The sequence below is a fragment of the Acipenser ruthenus genome, chromosome 22 (assembly GCF_902713425.1).
Source record: "Acipenser ruthenus chromosome 22, fAciRut3.2 maternal haplotype, whole genome shotgun sequence".
In the NCBI taxonomy this organism is placed as follows: domain Eukaryota; kingdom Metazoa; phylum Chordata; class Actinopteri; order Acipenseriformes; family Acipenseridae; genus Acipenser; species Acipenser ruthenus.
Genome location: NC_081210.1, coordinates 19,884,418 through 19,899,797, shown reverse-complemented (window position 1 = coordinate 19,899,797; position 15,380 = coordinate 19,884,418). Strand labels below are relative to the sequence as shown.

The window sequence follows — 15,380 nt, the reverse complement described above, 5'->3', positions numbered from 1 at the left end:
AAATGTTTTCCCTGTCAGGTAAAATTGATTTAAAGCAGTAAAAGAAAAGCACAGTGCTACATCACTAAGAGCGTGCAACTGGTAAATCCCCAAGTAATATTTTGCCAGCAGACATGAAGGCGTCACTTGAGATGTTGGTTGTAGCTTGGTCCCCTATTACTAAATCAATCAATCAATTGCTATTTTATATAGCGCCTTTCATAGTGGACCACCACCACAAAGCATTTTACAAGATAGTTAAAAAAATGTAAAAATAATAATGCATAATATGTGAAATACAGTGAAAAACAATGCATAATACATTAAATACAATGCTAGGTTCTAAATCATTGTGGATACGAGAGAAAAAAAATTATTATTACATCCAGACTGATGTTATCCTTGCATTAATCCAGTTCGAAGTGGTGGAAAGTTTGTACAGGCAGCTGCGTGCTGTAAATTTTATAGGTTGCATATTAAGGCTAGTGTATTGGATTTACTTATGCATCTGTTTTTGCAGATCATTCTCCTGATTTTAAAAGATAGGTTTATGGTAAGAGATATTGTTTTAAAAACTTAATATTTTGTTTTAAAAAGTTATAAACTAAATATTTAAATCTAAAAAAATGCAACACTTTTTGCAAAATTGAGGTGAAGTCTGAATTTCATTTCAAAATGAAAACACTGATGTTACCCACTTTCACAGATTGAGGGTCTTGCAGTATGCATTCTTTCAATGTTTTAACCCCATTGTCTTGCAAACTCATTACAAAAGGCTCTGTAAACTACATACAGAAGCAAAGTAAACGGCACACCAATATTCTAGCAAAATAACCTGCGACTAAAAGACAGTTGTTTCATTATTAAAAAAGTGGATTAAACCATTTATTTACATAAGCAAAATACAAGTATATTTGTTTTTCCCTGTAATTGAGTTGAGGAGGAGAGCTTGCAGTTGGCTGAATCGTTCCTCCAGCTGCAAATTCAGTGGCTCGCCCAGGTCTTTGGATACTCTGCTGCGGAAAATGTCTAAATCTGATTCGACTTCCATCTCTGTGATCTTGTCTTCCTCGATCACTGCTGGCCTCGTGCCATAGTGTTTTGCACGTTCCGTGATGGAGACTCGAAGATAACCTGGCGAGGAAAGAAGATGAGCTTATTTTAGAATCCTTATTTTGATCCAGACTACAAAAGGGAGAAACTTCACATTGTGCACAAAATCCAACACTGGTATTGCACTAGGTAATTGAAATGAATATAAAAGTCCAAACAACTGTAAAGTTAGTGGCTAAAATGTCTGTTTATCTAACAGTTCTGGCTCGTTTTCAACTCTGGTGATTTGGGAACCGCCTATAGTTCACGCTTTTGCTATATATATATATTTAATTATGTATTGGTAGGTGCACCGTACAAAAGCATTTAGTTAACCAGGTGAAGCTAACGGCAAACACGCTGGGATCATTAAGAAAATCATGTCCACCTCTTGTTCATAGAACGCACTGGCAATCTTGTGTTTATTCTGACATAATTGGTTCCATGGGTGCCTCGGAATGTGGAAATATTGTATCTGAGTTAGTCGTTATACAACATTGTAGTTGATTAACGTGGAGACATTATAAATTAACTGTCAGGTACTGCACGTATACGATAAAGAAAATGATTGCAAAACAAAGCACTAATACAGTACAGTATTTGCCGATTTACAAAACCACATTCCAAAAACTGTTCTTACCATGCTTTCTCATTCCATGCCAAAGTAATCAATTTTTTTTTTTTTTTTTTTTTTTGCATTGTATGTGCATGTTAAACTGAAACAAAAATGGCATTGAGGGAAAAAAAATAAAAATAAAACACGTAAAAAGCATGCACTTTGCATGTAAAAAGTCAAACTGCATAACCAAACACACTTTTCCACTGCCTCTGGGTCTTTTTTAGCACCCGTTTAAAAAAAAAAAAAAAATGCAACAGAATCTATTTTGCCCAGCTCAGAGCTGAATTTACTGTTTCCGTATATAAATATCCCAGTAACAGGTTGACATGCAGCAGAAAGTGTTCACCAGCTGGAAAGTCTAGCGTGGAAAAAGCAAGCAATCTCGTCTTACCATTGGTGACCTCCTGGTAACTGTGGAACAGCAGCACCAGCAGGTTAAGCAAATCATCCCATCGCTGCCACCGCTCTTCTACACCGCCCTGCACACAGAGGGAGTGTTACAGGGGCAATACCATGGGTAGGTCTTCCAAGTAGATATTTTACTAACTTGTACACTAAATGTACCCTTTACACCTGGACACATTCATTTTGCCACAATAACAAAGTAAAACGTGCATGTGATAAAGCTTCACATAGGAAATAAAATGTTTGACGTAACAACAAAGCAAATGAATCATGATAATACAAAGTGTTGAGAGTCCCTGCAGTAAATTGCTTTTTTGCATTCAACACTGAATGACACAAAGATGTATTCATTTTATGTTTATTTTTTAAAACGGATCTCATTTTCGAAACTTTCATTCATTCATATCAAATGACAGAATGACTAGGCAGTCATGTTGTTCCAAATTACACCATGCAGATACAGAGCTCGATTTAAGGAAAGCAATTCTCTGAATTCAGCTGTTTTATGGATAATCGTACTTTCTTTTCTATACTTTGTACTTGCTTTATAAAGATACCCATGAACTTCCCTCATTCCTAAAATCTGTACTTTCAACGAGTATCCTCCACATCTTGAATTTCCAGATTAGAAAGGTCCTGTTTAACCTCTACTCATGGACCACTGTTAGAGAGGTACAATACCACTGAGCAGCGGCTGGGGGTGTTGTGGCAGACAGCCAGTGCTGGGCGGGTACCCACCGTGGTGTCAGAGGGAAGCTCTGCATGTCGCAGGAAGTGCAGGATCAGGCCCAGTGACATGTGCAGCTGTGTTCTCAGGGGACAGGCGTAGCCTAAGAGCAACTCGAGCAGCTTGCAGCACAGCAGCTGGCTCTCCATAGTGTTCAATAGCTGCACTCTGGGAGAGAAAGAAATGGGCTGTTAAGGGGTGCAGAATACATATTGTGGCACCAAAACTATTTTTATATACAGTACTGTATCTACTCTGTGTATCTGAACAAAAAAGTACTTGTATAGTAGTGGTGCTTCCTTTATACAGTGTTAAACTAAATGTAATTTGATTACATCTGTGCATACTGCAGATGGCATCAAGAACTTTATAGTCTGAAGCTACTTGAACCACGGAATGTGTAGAAGCTTGGGACAGTCTGTTCAAACTTGCTAACATCATGCACCATCTTTCTGTGATGTATTTCTGGTTCCAATCTTTGATAATGTATGAAATAAGTAGCTAGTTTTCTTTGGTACGTTAAAGATCTTTTGAAATTGACACACCTCATACTTTGACACTGCACTTTTACACGTGGGTAAAGTTATGTTTACTGGCCTCAAATTGTATGTTGGTTAGATTTAAGGCTGCCAAAAGAGATTGTTGGACAAGACTGCAGGTTGATAACTCATCCCTCTTGAAATGCTCACATGTGACGCCTCCTGAGAGCACTGCCAAAAAAGGACTGGAACATCTCCTCAGAGAGCTTGTTGGAGCTGCAGGTAGGGGAGCGATCCACCTCCACTGCCAGGGCCAGCATCTTCTGGAGCAGGCACACCATTCTGCAGAGATGGAGAAAGTGAGCAACAGAGAGGAGGGACACAGAGAAACAGTGAGCAACAGAGAGGAGGCACACCACTCTGCAGAGACGGAGATAGTGAGCAACAGGGAGGAGGCAAACCACTCTGCAGGGACACAAACGGTGAGCAACGGGCACACCACTACAGGGACAGGTAGGGTCCATCCTGTATCGTGTTCTTGTTTTCTTCTCTGTGGCACCAATGAATTTTTTATTAACTGGTTTTCTTTGGTTATTGAGGATTGGCCTAGATTATTTTTCATTTATATTGGTTCAGGACTGTTTCTTTTTTTTTTTTCTTTTGTAACATTTGCAAATATGGCTCATACATTTTTCATACATATTCTGCAATTTGTTGTGGATTTGGCTTATACATTTTTCAAGCTTTATACTAAGATTGTGTCTTCAAATCCTACTTAATGTGTCCTTTAAGAAAAAAAAGGGTATTTGCTGGCGGTTCAAATCGAAATTATAGAAGCCTAATACAAAGTTGACCATTACAACCTTATATTACATTGTCTATTTAAAAAAAAAAAGGTGCCACCTCTAATGTTCATGACTTGAAATAAATATTTCTCCACAGTCACTGCATACAAATAGTCGATACACAACGTGCCATGCCCTTAGTATTTTACTAATGCAGATCCAAAAGTAATACAGCAACCTTTCCTTGGCTGCCAATAAAGTCAATTGTGGAGTATGGGTGAAGCGAAGTGTTGGTTCAGCAGCTGGTTTCACATTAAGGGGTATGGATGATGCCAGGTTAGCAGGGTGGACTGAAGGCTCAATCACCTGCCCCCGCCACCCTCCTCCCTATCAAAGTGGAAGCAACAGCTGGGATGGCTTCAACGTTCCGTAACTTTACCCAAGATACAAATATCTTTTGTAGAAGGAATCAACTAGGCAAGCAACCGGATTTCAGTCTTGGCACAAAAATGATACAAGGGTGTTCCTCAAACCGGATTTTAAAACATTAGTCACGCTCTTACTTGAGTCTGTAATCATCTCCCGTTTTCTTCTTCTTTTCTTGCGTAGTGATGTTTGTAACAGCACCTATCAACCAGTCCACCACATCTCTGCAACAGAAAACCTCTTTTAGGGATATGTGTGTGTTCTAATAATATCCAAGCCCAGTTTGCTAAGACTGGGTCAGGGAGTCTGACTCTGGTAGTAATTGTTTTAATGTTTTAAATGGTTTTGTTGTCAATTAAACATTGCATGTTTGTTTTCAATTTCTTAAAATAAATAAATAAATAAAATTGCAATGAATATTATTTAAGTGTCTGAAATGCTAGTGGCCCAGTATTAATGTTCACTGCAAGGGAAAACCCTTGTAGTTTATTGTGTAGGACAAAATGTTTAAATGTGGTGTTTACAATGACGGAGAAAGCTTATTAGCCTTTCCTGTTTTTCTGTCCTGTATTTAAACATTTTTCTGAACCTGTATTAAGTCTTACTGTGATTAATAAACCTGTTGCAGGTTAAAGAAATCTCCTGCGATTTTTATATATATATGACTGACTGTGGGTACAGAGTGCATGGAAACCACCAGAAACTATCATATTTGAAAACCTTGTGCCATTGCTAACCTGACATGGGTAAACTTCCTGTCACAGGAAAGCATTGCCTTGACGATGGAGAGCTGCAGTGATTGCTGCCCTACCCTGCGCTGAAAATCATCCTCCAGGGTCTGCACCACGTACTGTAGGAACAGCGGCCCTGTGGTCAGGGACTGGCTTTTCATGTGGTCCTGAGGGGGGGGGGACAGACAGCAGGCGAGCTGTTTTTAGTTGACGCTTTAAATCATATATGAGAAATTGCTTATTAAATATATCATTACCTTCTCATCCATGACAGAGGATAAAAGTTCCCAGTCCCACTGAACTGTAGACAGATCTGCAGGGTGAAAGCTAGAAGAGATTGGAATAGAGTGGCTTTCCAGTACAAAAGCAGTTCCCAAAGATTCAGGATGTTTGTATCTTTTCAGGCAAAACTCAACAAGATCGTGACCCAGGCTCTCGTTTACCTGGTAACCTATTCCATTCTTTTTACTGTTCGCTTTGTAAAAAATGCTAGTGTTGAACTTAACTCAAATTTAAGTCCTGGAAGGGTACTAGTTGTCATTTTTTTATATATATATATTTATATTCTTCTGTGGTATTTTAAATTGCATTTTTAGTTTTATTAATTGGGTGCCATTGAATTCTGATTCCCTCCTCTTTGCCGGTACTTACAGCTGGATCTTCATAAGCAGGGTGTAGGCTTCTTCGGCAAGGATGGGTGAGTCTGAGTTCAGCAGGATCTCCCTGAGAACGTGGTTGACTGTGTCGGCAGGGGGGTAGTAGCGCGGGCTCATAAAATCAAAGAGGAACTGCAGGGTGGCCTGGGGGTAGCTCTCCTCAATGGTGCAGAGAGCCAGCCGCAACCTTCGCTGAGAGATGGGCTCCCGCGGCGCTTCCTCCTCACTCAGATCAGACCCGTCGTCATCGTCCTAAAATGCAAAGCAGCATTAGGAAACTGTCAAAGTAATACAAACTGGGTTTGAATTGCAAATGCTCCTCATTGCCTGGTCATGGGCAAGTCTCTTCACCCAGGGTTAATGGAAAGGGACGTTATGAGAGCAGGAAGCAGACTTTCTGTGAGAGACGGACTCAAACTGACCAACCCTGTGTTTTTTATAAACAAGGCTGTTAAAGAGAACTTTACTAAGACCAGGGTTAGAAACTCATGGAACCCATTTTCCTCGTTTATTTTAAATGATCAGGAGCCATGTGTCTGAGCAATCGACACCCTTACCGCCTCCTAATAATTAACCTTAAGACACAGGTGAGACTTATTTATGACTTGATAAAGGATGTCAGTTTAGAGCAGATTTAGTAGGGGCCTCATTGCTCAAACTGCTGGCACCAAGTCATACGAGTAATATACCTCAAGTTCTGGACTGGGTGCAGAGCTAGTGTTTAGAGTTTCTAACCCTCCATTTTAGAAAGTTTTGGAGTATTTTTTATAAATGGTTTGTTTAACACCATCTTAAAACTAAGATGAACACCTCAGGAGGCTTTGGCAGTCAACATCCCCAGAAGGCAACTAAATTGCATTTTTTCCATTATAACTACTCAAACATGATGTGGTCACTCAAAAGTATAATCTTCCATAATTTCAAAACTCTGCTTAGTTTCTTATGTTACATAGACTCTTACTTGATCTTCCTCTTCTGTCATTCTCCAGGGAAGCATATGCTGGATTGGCATGCCGGTGAGTAAACTGAGCCTCTTGCGCTTAGCACGGTCTATGTAGTAGATATCCTGTTCCGGCTCCTCCTCTAACTCCTGCTCTGTTTCCACACTAGAATAACACTCTGACATGGCTTTGTCCTCTTCCCCATCCACCTCTCGTCTCAGCAAAGGAGGGGACCGGAGGGGAGAGGCCTTCCCGTCTGAGAGGCTGTTCCAGGGTTTGGAGTACGACTCCATCTCATCCACAAAGGGCAGGCTATCTGGACTGTCCAGCTGAGGGGAGGGGAGGTCACAGTCCATCAGCCAGTCGGGAGAGTCGCCGGCCAGAATGTCCGTGGAAGTCGGGCTGCTGGCTTCAACTGCTTTCTGTTCGTTAAAACTAGAACCAATCTGGGAAGAGCAATTGGGTGATCCCTGCTGCTGCTCGGTTAAGGAATGGCCACTAGGCTGCTTTGTATCTGTAGGAAGGTTTTTAATAGAACACTGCAGACAAAGGAGCTTGTCGGTGCTGCCTTCTGGTTGCCACCTCTTGCTAGAGGACTCTCTGCACTCTCCCTGCTTGTCTTCGCTTGAGATGGCAGCATGACTGCCACTTGAACAGGAAATTGTGAAAGGCCCATTGGTGGACTCGTCAAGTTCATGGGAAGGAGAGGGCGTTTTGGACTGTCTGTCTTGCGGCTCTTTGGTGTCAAGCCCTCTCTGACAGTCGACCTCAGAGGGTTCCATGCTCTTCTCCTGGGGTTCTGCAGAGTTTGTATCTGAAGAGCAGGGCTGGTCGGTGCCCACGCCAGGAGCTGCAATACTGTGGAGCAACTTGGTACCGCGGGAGCACAGTTCAAACAGATCTTCTTTCTCTGCCCCAGAGGAATATGATTCGTTCTGGTGCTTGGGGGAGCATAGGATTTCAGACTGGGAGTCTTCCATGAACTGGTATTGAGGGAGTGTGGGGGAAGAGATGTCTGTGTCTGGGAGATCGCTGAGGGAGCAAGAACCGGAGAGTCCCAGGTCAGGCGGCTGCATGGCGCTGGTGGCTGCAGGGGACTCATTAACTTTTGGATTCACCTCTTCTTCCTCCTCCTCTGACAAAATGGTGAGCACGTTCTCAGAGCTGAGGGGGCTCTGCTGCCCCCTGCTGCTCTCTGTGGGTGAACTACACTTGCTCAGGTCCACCACCTCTACTGTAAGATCATTGGAGCTCTTCCTATGTCTGTGGCGCCCCCGGTCATTGTCATTCTGTGTTAAGTCAATGACCTTCTGGAAAAAGAAAAAAAAAAGAAAAGTGTGTGGGTTTACCGATCACCAAAAGGTCTGAACAGTGGCTCTGTCCTCCTTGGGTTTACTGACTGGTAAAGCTGACATTTAATGTGTTTTTATTTTGTAGTTGTTTCCTCTTTTAGTGTATAATACTACCTTTTCATATTATATCTATCTGGTATTTTTGTACTTCAGTAACTATATAGATCAAATCCTGTTTTTTATTTATTTATTTTGCCTCGTGTAAAATACTACGTTTTCATATTGTATCTATAGCTGGTAATTTACTATAATATTTGGAGTGACTATTTAGATCAAATCTGTTTTTGGAAAGAAAAAATCAATCAAGCTGCAATACTGATGTTACTAAAATAACAATTCATACAGTACAGTTCATACAGTACAAACTAAAGTTACATCAAAGGCTGAGGGAAAAACAAAATATACAGAACAAGTTCAATTTTCAAGGCTAAATAATAGAACGCCCATCTTTTGATTGTAGTTTCTACACTACAGTACTTATTACGGAAATAACTTTTGAACTACCGTACCACTAACAAACACCTGAAGTTTCCTACCTCTCTCTCTCATCGCATTTCAGTGGGTGCAAGGGTGAACTTCTACCAGTACTCGGTACCGGGACTTGCTTTGCTGTCGGTACTGGACACCGGGACTTACTTTATCTGCTTTTCTTCCAAAATGCGTGCGTTCCAGCCACACTTACAGTTATTTATTTTACACAGTCCACTGGCATTCTATGACAAAACAGTTTCATCACGAAACTAAGATATTAAAATATTCTCGAAATGAACCAATGGCAATGGATAAGCTAATTATCTTAGTTCTTGGCAGCAAGCTTATAAGCATAAGTTATTTGATAACTTTGCTGCCAATCATTATTAAACCAATCGGTCAGTCTCCTCCGCCTCTGGATTTAATGCGATTGGTCAATAACAGAGAACTCCCCTGATCGACTACTAATTCTAAGAAATGGAAAGCAAAATATGGTGGTTCATTAAATGAATAACATCTGAAGTAAGTTTACTGTTATGAAATATTTAATTTTGTTTCCCGATTTATTTTTGTTTCTTTTAAACCTTCAAAACAATTAAATGACGGAATTTGTAAAATATAGGCGTTTTCTGAGGCATCTGCAATAAAATCAATTTAAAAGTAAAATATGAATTCTGGGAACTGCTAGAGAAATAATCATTAATGTTAATGACATCCTGCTTGTGCCCACACTAGCTAGGTAAAGTTTTGTCTTGTTAAATTAAACTCTTCGTAAATCCAGTTGGATTACAGTAATTATAGGGAAAGTGGCTGGAACTTTCTTTAGGAGTGAATTTATTTATTTTTAATTACAACAGTAATTACTATTAATGTACTTTATATATATATATATAACTTGTATATCTGAAAGCATTCGATTACAGTAAATCTTTTTCACTTCTCAAACCAAATGCTGATCGTTACAGGAACAAAGTTTCCGTAATGCTGTCCTTCCTCGATTTTACCTATAATCGGTTGACTGTTCTGCAATGTAATGCTGAGCAGACGGCTCTTCACTCCAGTGAAGCCGTACTGGATGAACGCACTGCCCTCACTCAACATGGCGCCTACAGCACACACCAGGGAAACTGCATAACACAACAGACAGAAAAAAAAGATGCTTACTCACCCGCGAAGCATATTTTATTCCAGCCGATTTCTTGCAGTTGCAGACTCTTTTGAACACGCCTACTATCTCCAGGTCCGGCTCTTCTTCGCTGCCCGAGCTTATATCTATAATCGCACTCATTTTGGAGTGCGGAAGTATCGTTAATATGAGTCTTTAAAACACAAGGCATTAATTACCCCCATGCTATAATAAACCCTCGTGTAAATAACCATCAGTTGGACAGTGTAACAGGAGAATAAGAATCATTAAGGTTAAAAAATACGCGCTCCAAAGACCAGGGGTGCAGAAGAAACCCCTGGCTTTGAGATAGAGGTGCTATGTATCTACCGGTACAATCATAAACTCTGCTAGTTTCGTGACTGACTTGTGTTTGCAGCGCACTGCGTCTTTTTACGTTGGTTTGGAACACAAACGATATAGACCAATCCGCGCGTACAGTTATAACAGGGGCGGGATATATCACGCGTTTGCAATCTCGCGAGAGTCGAGCATTACGCGAATGTATGCAGTAGAACGCTTCTTAAAAACGTCCAATAGTACACAACATTCTGAACGCGATTAAAACAAATCCTCAGCATCGCAAGTCAATCTTTTTGGAGTCTTCTGACTGTCCTTGTGCTCAACGACTACTGTAAATAAAGTACAACTGTTCAACCTGTTTTTACAAGTAAACATTTCTAAATCGCAGTGTTTAAGTGGATCGCAGCATTATCCACTACTTTTCGATTCGTTTTATGGTAAGCATGGTGTAAACATTTTAACAAGACTGGTTAAAGCTTTTTTTAAAAAATGTATTTAAATAGAACAAATGTTTATGCTGGTTTCGTTTTTTTAACATGTTTAACATTAACCAGCCGAATGCATGGCTTCCATCATATACAGCCACAAATGCTCAACACAAAGTGCAGGTACTCGATGCTCAGACCTGTGTATTTCAGACATACAAAATGTAGACAATTTGAGTGCCAATGAATAAATACTTGTAACATGTATAGCCATTGGTAAAGACACGATAAATGTAACACAAAAGCCTTAAGTAACTGATCAATTCAAGCTCTGAAAGTACTGAAAGCTGTACTTGCATAAAGTTCAGTTAATGGACGCATGTACAACAGAAGTCATACCTTTGATTATACAGATGAGTGGGTTCATTTGTTTTAAATCACAATGATTATTTTCTGCACATGGGAAATCATATTTTATGAAAACGTATACATTAGCTTTGAACTGTAGTCGTTTTCTTTTTGTTTGCCCTCGCTAAAATGCATTAATGCATGCACATATTAAGGGTAGTGTGTACTACTACTGCAAAAATCTGCAGCCTAAAATTGGACTGCAGGAATTTGAGTGCTGTAGAAAAAAAAAAACGGTAACACTGCACTATACGATGAGAAGGTGATTTTTCATAGGTACCAAAGTAAAATGAAGAAATACTTACTTGACTCGCAAGAACTTCTACAGTAAGTTTGGCACCAGCACTGGTTTATAAGTATGAGTTAACAGAGCATAACTAACACTGGCATGCTGGACGAAGGACACGTGACTCGCAGAGTTGATGGTCCAATGGATCTATCGCCAGCTTATGTGTGAATTTAAAAATAGCCGTCATATGTTGTCCAATCTTGAAGTAACCACTGCTGTGTACAGTGACCAACCACATCATCTTCAGTAGTTTACTGTGTAACAAATAATACGCTGTTCCTATGGTGTCAATTGGCAGATTACTGCAGGAAAAGTGTAGTCATGGTTTATTTTTGAAAGGTGACATGCTTTAAAAATCGCGCTGATTGAGTGTTAAATCTCTGTTCAGTTGCGAAGATGATCCTGCTGAATTCTGGTGACGGACAGGTGTCCGAGCAGTCTGGCGGTGTCTCGCTCCCCATTCGGCATGCTAAACGTTTCCGTGATTGCGCATTCACTTGCAGTACAGGTAGATACAGTCGATTCACCGAAAGAGAAACTACTGCAACGTGAAATATGATACTGACGTTTCAATGCTATAACCAGTTTTAAACAAATATTTCCAACTGCACCGGTGCTGTTTCATAGCTTTAATGTTACACAGCCAGCATACATAGTTTATAATGTCGGTTATCATTGGCATATTGCCATACTCTGCTCATAAGTACACGAACCATGTCTCTGCTTATTTTTATTAAGTGGAATTTGCAAGACCATCATTACCTTCGTAGAACAATGCATGCTTCCACAGCATCCACACTGAACAGTAATAATAAATCCATCGGGGAGGGGGGACGATTTAGAAATCTGTTGGCGACTTTAAAATGAAGATGAAGTGCGGGGAGAATGTTGTTATTTTAAGGTCGCCGTGTTCCTGTAGCATTTGCCACTGCATTTAAATTCTACTTGCACGCTGGCAGTCCTATGCGTTTTACCTGCTTTACATAGCAGTTTAAATGTGTGTTTTTCCCAACGATTGCCTTCTGTATATTTATGCAAACATTTGTACGTTTTTTTATTATGACTTTATTTTGTTAATTGGTTATCAGTTAAAATAAATTATATTACAACATGATGTGGCCTTTTGGAGCTCTGCGAACGTTTTCAATGACAAAAAACAAAACTTCCAATTTATATCCTCGCTAGAAACCGCAGTTCATGGAAACCCATTTATCACCTGGCACGAAACAGGAAAATATACGTTTTCACGAGAGGCTGTAATTCAGCCAGTGTAATTCAACTTTAATTATATGCTAAATGTCGACCTCGCCAGTGATGAAATAGAACATGTTTGCTTACTGATTTTCACTGGCTATTCTGCTAACCCAGGGTCTTAAGTCATTTTTTGCTTCTCATCAGTTTTTGCTGTTTGTTGATAAGGACTGGAAGGTCAAGTTGTTGAGCACAAATCTGTAGCAGTTTAAAAGCATTCTATTAACAAGGAAATTAAATAATGTAATTTAAAGTGGAAAACTTTATTAAACATTTTAGATCTATCTATCTATCTATCTATCTATCTATCTATCTATCTATCTATCTATCTATCTATCTATCAACATATTTTAAACCTGATTGAAAATAATAAAAATAAAGCATACATTTAAGATGGGCTGTGTCCCGGTGTCTTGAAAGTGTCCTAAGTTCACCCTGATTGGTCGGGCTGTATAGTGATGTCACCCCACCAGCTATTTGCCACGCCCCTAACCCTAAATCTAGCACAGTAGTTAAGGGGACGCTATTTCACATGAAAACGGGGCACAGTCCATAGAATGAACAATATGAATTTGTTGATGCACAGTGAATAATATTGTATATATTTTTAAATAAACAAAGCTGCCAGTTTTATAAAGCTTACATATTAACATGTTCAGTATTAATATCTAAAACCGTACATTCGATTGTACTCCCAAAGTTAATTTATTGTTCACAAAAAGCCGACGTTTTGACACAGAAGTGCTTTCAACCGAGTGCAATCCAGTGTGTGCAGTTTACTCTTCTTTTATTATTTGATGGCGCGCGCCAGCCTTGTGAACAGCCAGCGGAGAGGCAGGGCACCCCTTGGCCCCAGAAATGAAGGTTTGTGGGCCCCTCTCGACTGCCCGAACACACGCTTAGAAAAATACACCTCCACACACATATTAACAGTGAAGGAGAATCTGTAACAATGGTAATAAAACCTATAAGAGATTTTCAAGTATTAGTTTGCACTGTTTTATTGTAGTATGTTTTTTAAATCTGTAACTTTAAGGTATTCTAAAAGGATGCTCAAGTTTCCTTTGTGTATAGAATGGCAGTAAACCTCAAGGAAACAACTTTCCAAGTTCTATAATCTCAATGAGAAATCTGAAGAATAGCAATGCTCTCCCTAGGTTCAGCCAACGGTTGCAAGAAACTCTTAGATTGCTGGCTCCTGAGTGTGATGTCTCCTTTATGCCCCGAGAGGGCAGCAGTGGGATAGGAGCTGCAATCGTAGCAGGCAAGGAACTACGGAAGAGAAGGCGTGGTCTGGTAAAAAATAATTAAATTGCTTTTGTTAAAGGTGATTTGCAGGTGTTTCCGTTCCTACCTGATAGAGCTAACTCAGGAATTCCCAAACCTGTAGATATTCTGCTCTGGTTTTTAATGCATGTGTGAGTTTTAATTGTGGTCTAAGACAGCAATTCATTATTATTTTTAGACTCTTATTTAGTGACCGGTCAGAATTATTTTATTTATTTTTAAGCCCTGTAAATTATGATTAAAGAAAAAAAAGGTTTTAAAACAGATTTTAAACATGAATTTATAATGTAGATGGTAAATTGTATCTATTTATGTATTTACTATCCATATTTAAAACACACCACAAAAACTTCATGGCATCTTGTAGTAAGGCCATTGAAAGCAAAGAGTAAAAAAATCCCATTGATACTCAGTCTTGGTCTTTCAACCATTTCTACAGGCAGGAGATGAAACATGTCGGATAAAAAGAACAGTTTTATTCCACATTTTGTGTTATTTGGATGAGAATTTTATAATTTGGGCAGCAGTGTGGAGTAGTGGTTAGGGCTCTGGACTCTTGACCGGAGGGTCGTGGGTTCAATCCCCGGTGGAGAACACTGCTGCTGTACCCTTGAGCAAGGTACTTTACCTAGATTGCTCCAGTAAAAACCCAACTGTATAAATGGATAATTGTATGTAAAAATAATGTGATATCTTGTAACAATTGTAAGTCGCCCTGGATAAGGGCGTCTGCTAAGAAATTAATAAAAATAATAATTTACTGTAATATACGTGTTTTAAAAATTCTCTGTTTCTCTATCTCTTATAGGTTTGATCCAGCCTTAATGAAATCAGAATTTGCAAGCTGTATTACTGCACAGAAATGATGGAATAAGCCTTCTTGATTCTCTCCTGCATATCTTCTGTTGCCTCCAGTTGGGGTTGTAATTGTCCCAGTTGGGGTTATAATTGTCCCAGTTGGTGAATTTGTCTAGTCATTCAATTTGGGTACCAAGAAAATAAAAAATAAAACATTTAATGTCTATGAATACATTATTTTTATTATTTCTACATTGTCTAATTGTATAATACTTTGGAATGAGTGATGTAATAATACTGTATGGAGCTTATTTGTCACAGTTAAAAACATGACGTGCTATGATAATGCTATGTCCTGTTCCCTTGGCTGCACAAATGCAGTTTGTTTTTTTTGCTTTTAAACTTTCATTTCGGTTTTACCGAAAACCAACTGAATGTCAGAAACATCCCTACTTTATATGTATTACTGTACTGGTTTAATTTTAATAAAGCTGTTATCACTGACTTGTATGTGTTCTATTATTCACATAACATGTATGTATTTTTTAGGCACAACTGCCCCCAGGGTTTATGTACTGCATTATGAGCAGCCCCCCACAGTAGAAAATGTGAATTAGAAATAATATGGCCTAATAATAATGTGGTGTTTATAATGTGTTGTTAAATATGGAATGAAAAAGATAGGGACTACAATTATAAATAATTGAAGGTTTTAGTTGACACAATCAGTAGGCTTCAGTAGCTAAACCTTTTTGGTAAAACTAAACATGTGCAGTTAAACTAGTAAAACA

The 15,380-nt window shown here is 39.3% G+C and overlaps 1 protein-coding gene and 1 long non-coding RNA gene across 5 annotated transcripts; one reads left to right on the top strand and one right to left on the bottom strand.

Annotated features, from left to right (window-relative positions):
* Nucleotides 1–831: 831 nt before the first annotated feature.
* On the bottom strand, nucleotides 832–10,247 carry LOC117431273 (SUMO-interacting motif-containing protein 1-like). 2 transcript variants are annotated; one of them, XM_058996094.1, is made up of 10 exons: nucleotides 9,832–10,247; nucleotides 6,861–8,150; nucleotides 5,895–6,151; nucleotides 5,501–5,570; nucleotides 5,250–5,440; nucleotides 4,650–4,736; nucleotides 3,512–3,643; nucleotides 2,834–2,990; nucleotides 2,082–2,169; nucleotides 832–1,113 (listed from the first exon to the last, which is right to left on the bottom strand). In XM_058996094.1, exons 1-10 carry the CDS (start codon nucleotides 9,949–9,951, stop codon nucleotides 869–871), a joined length of 2,637 nt encoding a protein of 878 aa, XP_058852077.1. In that variant the 5' UTR covers nucleotides 9,952–10,247; the 3' UTR covers nucleotides 832–868. The 2 variants fall into 2 exon arrangements, with proteins under 2 accessions (XP_058852077.1, XP_033907941.1); XM_034052050.3 differs by having other exon boundaries at nucleotides 5,250–5,410; nucleotides 9,832–10,244.
* Nucleotides 9,138–15,093, top strand: LOC117431276 (uncharacterized). Of its 3 annotated transcripts, none has more exons than XR_004548658.3 (3): nucleotides 9,138–9,185; nucleotides 13,662–13,800; nucleotides 14,600–15,093. It is a non-coding gene; the product is annotated as an uncharacterized LOC117431276 (long non-coding RNA). The 3 variants fall into 3 exon arrangements; XR_004548659.3 differs by lacking the exon at nucleotides 9,138–9,185 and adding an exon at nucleotides 10,342–10,568; XR_009308146.1 differs by lacking the exon at nucleotides 9,138–9,185 and having other exon boundaries at nucleotides 11,746–13,800.
* The last annotated feature ends 287 nt before the right edge of the window (nucleotides 15,094–15,380 follow it).